The sequence below is a fragment of the Stegastes partitus genome, unplaced genomic scaffold (assembly GCF_000690725.1).
Source record: "Stegastes partitus isolate 25-593 unplaced genomic scaffold, Stegastes_partitus-1.0.2 Scaffold515, whole genome shotgun sequence".
Classification (NCBI taxonomy): domain Eukaryota; kingdom Metazoa; phylum Chordata; class Actinopteri; family Pomacentridae; genus Stegastes; species Stegastes partitus.
This window is the reverse complement of record NW_007578246.1, coordinates 460,898-471,445: the sequence shown is the minus strand read 5'-3', so window position 1 is coordinate 471,445 and position 10,548 is coordinate 460,898. Positions and strand designations below refer to the sequence as shown.

Sequence of the window (10,548 nt, the reverse complement as noted above, 5' to 3'; positions counted from 1 at the left end):
TATCAACAACACAGTATCTGCAGAGAATTTCTTCTTCACCTTCACATCATTGATAATCAATAAACAACAAGAACACCTTTGCTGGAGCTCGTCAGTGTTAAAGTCATTATTTAACAAGTTGTAAATGTTAATCTGTTTAAATACATTTCTAACATTTCAAAGGCACTCATGGAGCTGAAGAGTTTTTTAAAATTTTATTTACAATCAATATGGAGTTTAAAACAAGTTTAGCATTTCCAATAATCCATCAAGAAATAAATCACTGATGAGGAACAAACAGATGACAGATTAAGTTCATGACAGACGGCTGTAGTTTTCACACAGTCTGACCTGTACAGCATTACAGCCTGTGGAGATCACATTTTAAATCACACATTAAATCAGTAAAGGTGGTTTCTGTTTGGGGAATTTGCTGCTATGTATGTGACATTTTGCTGATGAAGAAATTAGATTAATGACATTTAAAGATGTAACAATGGCTGTGGAACGAAACACTATGACTGTCTTGACTGTATGTAACAGCTTCACAATATCTCACATCACTGCTGTGCTGATGAAGGATGAAGTATGATACCAAAAATATAGCAGCCTGTACCAGTACTACATTTATCCAGATGTTCAGCCTGGTTCTTCTCCGAGCTCTACCACCATCACAGTCCAGACTCCATCTGGTCTAATCATCAAGGACTGCTGACATATTTCCTCACAATTATTGTTGAAGCACAGTCAGAAGCTGCTGTAAAACTTTCAACCTGTTTAAATTACGTTTTCCATAGATGTTTCAGGATGACGACTTCTCACCTGAGTGAGTTCTTATGTGGACTGTTAGCTGAGCTCTATAGCTGAAACTTTTTCCGCAGATTGTACAAGAGTACGGCTTCTCACCTGTGTGCGCTCTCATGTGAAACACCAAGTTAGCCTGACGACTGAAAGTTTTCCCACAAGTTCCACAGGAATATGGCTTTTCCTCTTTGTGGATTGCTGTGTGCCTTTTATGTGTTGTTGTGTCAGAAAATCTTATTCCACAGGTGTTACAAAGGTAAGGCATCTCACCTGTGTGAGTTCTCATGTGGGTTTTCAAATGACGTCCTTGACTGAAACTTTTTCCACAGGTTTTGCAAGAGAACGGCTTCTCACCTGTGTGAGTTCTCATGTGGNGGCTCGCTGCTACGAGCCATACGGTCCCTGTATAACCAAAGTGCGAGCTGCGTCCACATTCTTGGCAATAAGTCGGACACGTTCCCAGTGGGTGTTGGACTCTGCCAGGCTGCCCCTTATCCCCAATCATGTTTGTGGTTTTCACGGACAGGATCTCAAGGCGCAGTCAGGGTGAGGAGGGTGTACGGTTTGGGGACCTCAGGATCTCGTCTCTGGTTTTTGCAGACGACGTGGTGCTGTTGGCTTCATCAGACCGTGACCTTCAGCACTCACTGGAGCAGTTTGCAGCTGAGTGCGAAGCAGCAGGGATGCGGATCAGTCCCTCCAAGTCCGAGGACATGGTTCTCTGCCGGAAATTGGTGGATTACCACCTCCGGATCGGGGGCGGGGGGTCCTTCCCCAAGCGACGGAGTTTAAGTATCTCGGGATCTTGTTCATGAGTGATGGGAGAATGGAGCGTGAGATGGACAGGCGGCACGGTGCAGCGCCAGCAGTAATGCAGGCGCTGTACAGGACCGTCGTGGTGAAGAGAGAGCTGAGCCGCAAGGCGAAGCTCTCGATTTACCAGTCCATCTACGTCCCAACCCTCACCTATAGTCACGAGCTTTGGGTCGTGACCGAAAGAACGAGATCGCGGATACAAGCGGCCGAAATGAGCTTCCTCCGCAGGGTGGCTGGGTTCAGCCTTAGAGATAGGGTGAGTAGCTCGGACATCCGGAGGGAGCTCGGAGTAGAGCCGCCGCTCCTTTGCATCGAAAGGAGCGAGTTGAGGTGGTGTGGACATCTGATTCGGATGCCTCCGGGGAGGCTTTTCCGAACACGTTCACCTGAGAGGAGACCGCGGGGCAGACCCAGAACCCGCTGGAGGGATTATATCTCTCGGCTGGCCTGGGAACGCCTCAGGATCCCCCAGGCAGAGCTGGAAAGCGTCGCCAAGGGGAGGGAAGTCTGGGACGACCTGCTCCACCTACTGCCCCTGCGACCCGACCCCGGATAAGCAGAAGACAATGGATGGATGGATGAATAAACGTTTCCTCATGTTTTAAACGTCTGTTTCATGTATTATCATGTATGTTTTCTGATTGTATAATAACAGTTGTATTGTATATTAAAGACAGTTTTAATAAATGCACCAACAGCCAAGGCACTATTTAATGTTTTTGTTTTAGAAAGTAAGACTCTAATGGCTGATTTAATTTTGTAGATTCTCCTTGAAATTGTGCCAAAGTATTTCAAACACAACTTTAGTGAATTTAACTTGGAATGTGTCTGCTATTCAATATCAATCCCTTCATTTTTTTACCTTATAACTTCATTAATTTTTACTAATAAAAAGTCTGAAATGAATCTAATTTTAGTGTCATTCTCAGAATATGATTGTTGGATCAGTGTCTTTTGCATGGATTTTACTTTTTGCTGAGTTTGAGGATAATGTCAACTTAAATAGACCAAAAACCATGAAAATTACTCGGAATTCATCTAAAATACACTTCATTTTCTAATTAATGTAAATAAATCAAGGATATATTCATGGTTTGTGGGTCAATTTTAAGGAATTTCTTTCATTAAAAGACCATCAAACCAAACAAAAATAACTGTGAATACTAATTAATATATTTAAATCCTTTTATTACTCATTAGAAGTCCATTTATCGTCAGGTATTAAATGTTCATTCATGATCCCAATGTTCACTGTGAGCTTCTTACTTTGCACCTGCTTTTACAAATTAAGGTAATTTGAAGGGAACAGATAAATGGATGGTTTTCTTTGTAAATATCTTTTTAAGTAAATCAAAGTTTAATTTAATTAAAGACTATAATTTAGTGTGCTTGGTTGTCTGTCTCTAAGTGTGGCCCTGTGATAGACTGGCGACCTGTCCAGGGTGTCCCCTGTCTTCGCCCTAAATCAGCTGAGATAGGCTCCAGCCCCCCGTGACCCTCGTGAGGATAAAGCCATGTATAGATAATGGATGGATGAACTATAATACTGCTGTGAACTGTTTCCACCAGAGTCAGCTGTGTTTTATATAATCCAGGATTCTTATAAAAACGACTCTTTCTGACTCATGTAAAACCAACTTGGATGAATCAGTTAATTCCGACATTAAAACATCAGAATGGATTTCATTGATATTCCAGAGCCCATTTTCTGTGCTTCACTGCTACATTTTAAAGTGTCAGAATATATTTACAGTGAAGCAGCTTTGAAATCAGAAAAGCACAAATATAGAGGGGATTTTTTTTTTTCGATTTTCCGTTAAAATGAAATCAAGACAGTCTTATTTTAGACTAAATATAATGAAGATTAAGAAGAAAAGGTTTAAATTTTGAGACTTTCTGTAGGAATCTAACATGTGTAGACGTTTGAATGAAGAAAACAACAGAATTTATGAGTCCACGTCTTGTGTAATTCAGCAAACAGCCACAGAGACAAACTTAACAGTCAGAACGTCAGCGTGACTTGTTTTCTAGAGATGCTGACAAGCAGCTGTTCACTTTTCCAACTGAGAGATCAGTAAAGTTTGTCTAATCTGATAAAACAGTATGTTGTTTAGCGCCCCTCCTAGCTGAGCGGGCGACCCATGAACAGAATGTACTGTTTATGTTCCAAGTGTTAATCGTTTCAGAGGTGTTGGCCTCCCAAAGTACCGTTTGTAGTTTTAAAGACTTAATTCATCCAAAGTAGTACTTTGTGTGGAATACTCCTTTAATGAGTTGCTGCGTGTACAAGTATTATTGAGTAGAAACAGATTTAATTCAGGGAATTCTCACAATAAGACAATTGTGCTTCACAGTAATCAGAAGTGTTTTTCCAACTATCAGAATCAACATATGAACTATTATCAGCTTTACGAAACTTCTGTCTCAAAACTGTCATACAAACATCAGAACCCATCTGCTCAACAGTCACACAGTGACTCATTTAACACTTTGCATCTGAACACTCGCATTCCCATGATTCTCTGCGCTGCCAAACCGGAACTGACACAGCTGCAGTTACTGACTGTGCATGCTGGAGGGCGCTAATCCCCAACACTCACATCTACCAGAAACTGTTTGCTTCCACTCCAAGAAGACTTTCCAGCAGATGCTGGAGTCAGTTTGTGGGATTATCTTTGGCTTTTTCATCCAGAAGAGCACTTGTGAGGTCAGACGCTGATGTTGGAGGAGAAGCCTGGATCCCAATCTCTGTTCTAGTTCATCCCAAAGGCTTTGGGTCAGGACTCTGAGCAGGACATTCCAGCTGTTCCACACCAAACTCAGCAGAGCTTCGCTGGAGTACAGCCATGCTGGACCAGAAAACTGTTCCCACAAACTTAGAACTGTGTGACTGCATGTAGATGGCAAGACTGGCTGCTGGATTTGATCCACCAAGAGGTGGGTCCACATACTTTGGTCCATATAGTGGAGACAGACTACTATATACAGACATTAAGTTATGTTAAAACACAGTGTGTGACCTGTGGCTGTGGTTTTAGGCAAATATATTAAGTGACTTAAATAATGTAATTTATCTTTGGAAAACTGAACAGAAAACTATTAAACTCTTTAACTTGCTCGACTTTTGGAGTTTGTCTTCATGTCTTTGTAGATAAAGACGGATAGATAAGCATTTTGTTGATCTGCTTGGGGAAATTCAAGGAATCCAGCAGCTCACACGTACTTTATGTAAGAAAAATAAAGAAAAATAAGGAAAGTAACGTGCAACGTGTTCATGTAGCTGCACGTTAATTCGCTGATCAGAAAAGTGAAGCGAGAACCAAACAATGCATCTATATAAATCAACATGTCAGACACATGTTTTCACACATGGCTCCATATTTTCTGGTTTAGATTTGATGCACCGTGCAGAATTCTAAACTTCTGCGTTGGAGATAGTTGTATTTGTTTTAATTGGCCTTCGTTTCACTGCAGCTGAATGTTTCCTTCAGATCAGTTTCATGGTCAACAAGCTGCAGAAAGCAGCCGACTGAGAACTTTTCTTGGCGTTTTCATACATTAGAACTCGAACTATGAGTGGAATTAGCTGCCAGCACTAGAACTGAAGATTTCTACTTTGAAACTGAAGATAAAACCACAGATTCACACTTCCAGAGTGGATTTTCTGCATCATCATTCTCCTTTCAGAATCAGTTTCTGGGTCGGCTGAATTACCCTGACATCACAACGTGGAGCTGCATAGCGTGGTGCTGTTTGGGTGTGCTGGTGTGCTGGAGCTCTACAGACTTTACAGAAGCGGAGCTGTGTAGAGAAATCTCAGCTTTCTGTGCAGGAAACGTGCATGTTGAGAAAATTCTCCAAGTTCAGCTGCTGTAAAGAAAAAACTGCACAGAATTGTTGTGGAGAAACACGCCGTTCGTTTATGAGGGCTGCTTGTGTTTTATGTGCAGAGGTTGTATTTTAGGGTGAATCACTGTGTCTTTGCTTGCTTGGCAGTGAAACTCTGCACTGTGGCATTAACTGAAGTTGGTTTAGTTCCTGCGTTTTCCTGCTGGCAAGCTGCAGACAGGAATCATATTCACTCAGATGTGTTTGCTGTATCAGCGTCACCTCGCAGGAAAATAAAGACGCTCAGCTGAGCAGTGGCATCCAAAGNTGTTCCTCTTTCATCTGTGGAGGTTCTGGGTCCTCCTGGTCCAGATTGCTGCAGAGTTCCTCTTGTTCCTCTTTCATCTGTGGAGGCTCTGGGTCCTCCTGGTCCAGACTGGTACAGAGTTCCTCCTGTTCCTCTTTAATCTGTAGATGGTCTGGATCCTTATGGTGCAGCCCAGAATTCCTCTCCTGATTACAAAGCAGGTCAGCAGGAGCCTCCTCCTTCTGATAGACATAGTGTAGTGGGAGTTCTAGGGACAAAGGGACACAAGAAAATGGTTACTCATCTGATGAAAGGCAAACACACATCTGCCAGAATATGAACTTCAGGAAACATCTAAAATGTTGCTGAGAGGCTGAAGTCGGGCCCGGTTTATCTTGAATGATATGCTACCAATTTTACCAATAACTCAAAAAGGTAATCTTTGATATATTCTATATTCATTGACTAGTAATACATCAAGGACCATGACGACGCCCGGTATGGCACAGCCGGGGCCCCACCCTGGAGCCAGGCCTGGGGTTGGGGCTCGAATGCGAGCGCCTGGTGGTCGGGCCTTTGCCCACAGGCCCTGGACGGGCTCAGCCCGAAAGGACAACGTGGGCCCACCCTCCTGTGGACTCACCACTCGCAGAGGGAGTCATGGGGGTCAGGTGCTGAGAGGACTGGGTGGTGGTTGAGGGGGGCTGCCTCGATGGTCTGGTCCGCGTACACAGCCTCTGGATGTCGGGACGTGGAATGTCACCGCGCTGGGGGGGAAGGAGCCTGAGCTTGTGCGGGAGGTTGAGTGATATCGGCTAGATATAGTCGGCCTCACCTCCACGCACAGTTTGGGCTTTAGAACGCAAGTCCTGGAGAGAGGCTGGATGCTCCATTTTTCTGGCGTTGCCCACAGGGAGAGGCGGCGGGCTGGAGTTGGCCTGCTCATTGCCCCCCAGCTCAGCCGCCACGTGTTGGAGTTCACTCCAGTGAACGAGAGGGTCGCGTCCCTACAGATTCGGGTTGGGGACAGGTCTCTCATTCTTGTCTCGGCCTACGTGCCCAACAGCAGTGCAGAGTACCCGGCCTTTTTGGAGTCCCTGGGAGGGGTGCTAGATTGTGCCCCGACTGGGGACTCCGTTGTTCGACTGGGGGACCTCAACGTCCATGTGGGCAATGACAGTGAGGCCTGGAGAGGAGTGATCGGGAGGAACGGCCTCCCTGATCTGAACCCGAGTGGTGTTCTGTTGTTGGACTTCTGTGCTAGTCACAGTTTGTCTATCACAAACACCATGTTCTAGCACAAGGGTGATCGACGATTGACTTTGTAGTTGTATCATCAGACTTCCGGTCGCGTGTCTCGGACACTCAGGTAAAGAGAGGGGCAGAGCTGTCCACCGATCACCACCTGGTGGTGAGTTGGACCCGCTGGCAGGGGAAGAAGCTGGTCAGACCTGGCAGACCGAAGCATATCGTGAGAGTCTGTTGGGAACATCCGACTGAACCCTCTGTCAGCACGATTTTCAGCTCCCACCTCTGGGAGAGCTTCTCCCAGATTCCGAGGGAGGTTGGAGACATGGAGGCCGACTGGTCCATGTTCTCCTCCTCCATAGTCACTGCGGTCGCTCGTAGCTGCGGTCATAAGGTGCCTGTCACGGCGGCAATCCCCAAACCCGGTTGTAACCCGGTTGCCGGAAGTAAGGGATGCCGTCAAGCTGAAGGAGTCTTACCTGTCAATTTTGGCTTGTGGGACTCCTGAGGCAGCTGACAGGTACCGGCAGGCCAAGCGTGCAACAGCTTGTGCGGTCACAGAGGCAAAAACTCGGGTCTGGGAGGAGTTCGGGCCATGGAGGAGGACTATCGGTCGGCCTCGAAGAAATTCTGGCAAACTGTCCGGCGCCTCAGGAGGGGAAAGCACCAACACTGTCTACAGTGAGGGTGGGGACCTCCTGACCTCGACTGAGGAGGTCGTCGGGCGGTGGAAGGAATACTTCGAGGGTCTCCTCAATCCCGCCGTCATATCTTCTGAAGAGGAGGCAGAGACTGTGGACTCAGAGGGGGACTTGTCCATCACCCGGGCTGAAGTCACCGAGGTGGTTAAAAAGCTCCTCGGTGGCAAAGCTCCAGGGGTGGATGAGATCCGTCCTGAGTACCTTAAGTTTCTGGATGTTGTGGGACTGTCCTGGTTGACATGTCTCTGCAACATCGTGTGGCGGTCAGGGACAGTGCCTCTGGATTGGCAGACCGGGATGGTGGTCCCTTGGTTTAAGATGGCTGACTGAAGGGTGTGCTCCAACTACAGAGGGATCACATTCCTCAGCCTCCCCGCTAAGGTCTATTCCAGGGTACTGGAGAGGAAGATCCGACGGATAGTTGAACCTCGGATTCAGGAGGAGCGGTCTGGTTTTTGTCCCAGTCGCAGCACACTGGACCAACTCTATACCCTCCATCGGTTGCTCGAGGGCTCATGGGAGTTCGCCCAACCAGTCCACATGTGTTTTGTGGATCTGGAGAAGGTGTTTGACCGTGTTCCTTGTGGCGTCCTGTGGGGGGTGCGTCGGGAATATGGGGTCCGGGGCCATCTGTTAAGGGCTGTCCTTTCCCTGTATGACCACAGCAGGAGCATGGTTCGCATTGACAGTAGTAAGTCAGACCTGTTCCCAGTGCACGTTGGCCTCCGCCAGGGCTGCCCTTTGTCACCGGTTCTGTTCATTATTTTTATGTACAGAATTTCTCAGCGCAGCCAGGGGGCAGAAGGGGTTTGGTTTGGGAACCACAGAATCTCATATCTGCTGTTGGCAGATAATGTTGTTCTGGTGGCTTCATCAAATCAGGACCTTCAGCGTGCACTGGCGTGGGTTGCAGCCGAGTGTGAGGCGAACGGGATGAGGATCAGCACCTTCAAATCCGAGGCCATGGTTCTCGACTGGAAAAAGGTGGCTTGCCTACTCCGGGTTGGTGGAGAGTCCTTGCCTCAAGTGGAGGATTTCGGATAGAACGTGAGATTGACAGACGGATCAGTGCAGCTTCTGCAGTGTTGCGGTTGCTGTACCGGACCGTTAGAGTGAAGAGAGTGCTGAGCAAGGGGGTAAAGCTCTCAATTTACCGGTCAATCTACGTTCCTACTCTCACCTATGGTCATGAGAGCTGGGTAATGACCGAAAGAACAAGATTGCGGATACAAGTGGCCGAAAGGAGTTTCTTCTGCAGGGTGGCTGAGCATTCCCTTAGAGATAGGGTGAGGAGCTCAGTCACGCAGAAGGAGCTCGGAGTAGAGCCGCTGCTCCTCCACGTCGAAAGGAGCCAGCTGAGGTGGCTCGGGCATCTGTTTCGGATGCTTCCTGGACGCCTCCCTGGGGAGGTGTTCCGGGTGCGTCCCACCGGGAGGACGCCTCGGGGAAAACCCAGGACACGCTGGAGGGATTATGTCTCTCGACTGGCCTGGGAACGCCGAGGGGTCCCCCTGGAAGAACTGGAGGAGGTGTGTGTGGATCGGTAAGTCTGGGTGGCTTTGCTAAGGCTGCTGCCTGCGCGACCCGACTCTGGATAAAGCGGAAGAAAATGGATGGATGGATGGATGGATATTCATTGCATGTAAAGTAAAACATATCAAGTTTATTTTTTAAATTTTGATTATTTTGGCTTTTTGCTGATGACAGTCAGAAACCTACTTGGTTTTTTTTTTTTTTTTTTTAAAAGGAGAATATTTCATTTAAATATTTTTACGAAACAAACAGTAAATACTATGTATCTCTTGGTTTTAGTTCAGTACACACAATCACAATCATGGGAGAGACTGCTAACTGGAAAGCTGTCCACAAGATGAGCATTAGCACCCTCCATGAGGACGACTGACCCCAGAAATTAATTGCTGAAAAGTCAATTAACTGTTCCAACCATGCTGACAGAAAGTTGATTCGACAAGAGAAAGTGTGGAATGAAAAGTTGGACAAGCATGACCGCAGCCTTAAGAGCATTGCCACAGCTACAAATGCACCATGTCTGCTGATGAATAGCTGCTTTTGCATAACTTAGGCCCTGTTTGCACATAACAAAAACAACGATATTTCAATGCGTTTGGGCCTTTGGTTTACACAAAGCTACAAATCACCAAAAACGATCATAGCCGAAAACTCTGGCCACTGTGGAGATTTGGAAAAACTCCATCTTTACATATCTTTGCATGTAGACAGGAGGAGGTGGAGTTTGACGTCGCAGTATGCGACAAAAGCGTCATCAGCGTCATATGTGTGCAACCGTGTTTGCAGTTTGGCTACTGTGATAGAAAGTCAATATTTTCAAGTATTTTACTTGTTTTGTACTCTAACACCACATTTAGGAGTAGCTCCACTTCTGTCGGTCTAAATAAATGACCCTTGTGCCGCTATTGTTGAAGTAACAGAAAGTAAGTCAGGCCATTTGTTGTTGTGTTTTTTTTTCCAGGATTCTGACTGGCTAGCATGGCTTTATGCTTCTCATTACACTGCCCCCTATAGGTTTGGCAGCTCATAGCAGCTCCTAACTACGTGTTTATGCGGGTTTGTGTAGACAGAGATTTTTCTGAAAATGATCCGGTGTAAACAATGTTATTTTTTGAAAACGTAGACCCGTTTTTGTAAATACCCAGCTATGTGTACACGTGGCCTTAGTTATGTTGCATTGATATTCAGTGATACAAGACTTGATATTAGTAAAATGTTTTGACCTGAAAATATGTTCATTTTGTCCCCAGTCCACTTCTGATGTCACTCATTAACTGGACACAGACTGAACAATTGGTGAACATTCGCATGAGCAGATGATACATTATACTGATG

At 46.1% G+C, this 10,548-nt stretch overlaps 1 protein-coding gene and 1 long non-coding RNA gene across 2 annotated transcripts in view; both read right to left on the bottom strand.

Annotated features, from left to right (window-relative positions):
• Positions 1-1,151, bottom strand: part of LOC103361584 (zinc finger protein 239-like) — a 21,066-nt gene extending 19,915 nt beyond the window's left edge. Inside the window, exon 1 of the mRNA XM_008287703.1 lies at positions 1,054-1,151. Coding sequence (XP_008285925.1) covers positions 1,054-1,069 — 16 coding nt within the window. The 5' untranslated portion in view covers positions 1,070-1,151. The remainder of the gene's footprint in view (positions 1-1,053) is intronic.
• LOC103361583 (uncharacterized) lies at positions 180-932 on the bottom strand. Its single transcript, XR_520413.1, has 2 exons — positions 886-932; positions 180-801 (listed from the first exon to the last, which is right to left on the bottom strand). It is a non-coding gene; the product is annotated as an uncharacterized LOC103361583 (long non-coding RNA).
• Positions 1,152-10,548: the final 9,397 nt, after the last annotated feature.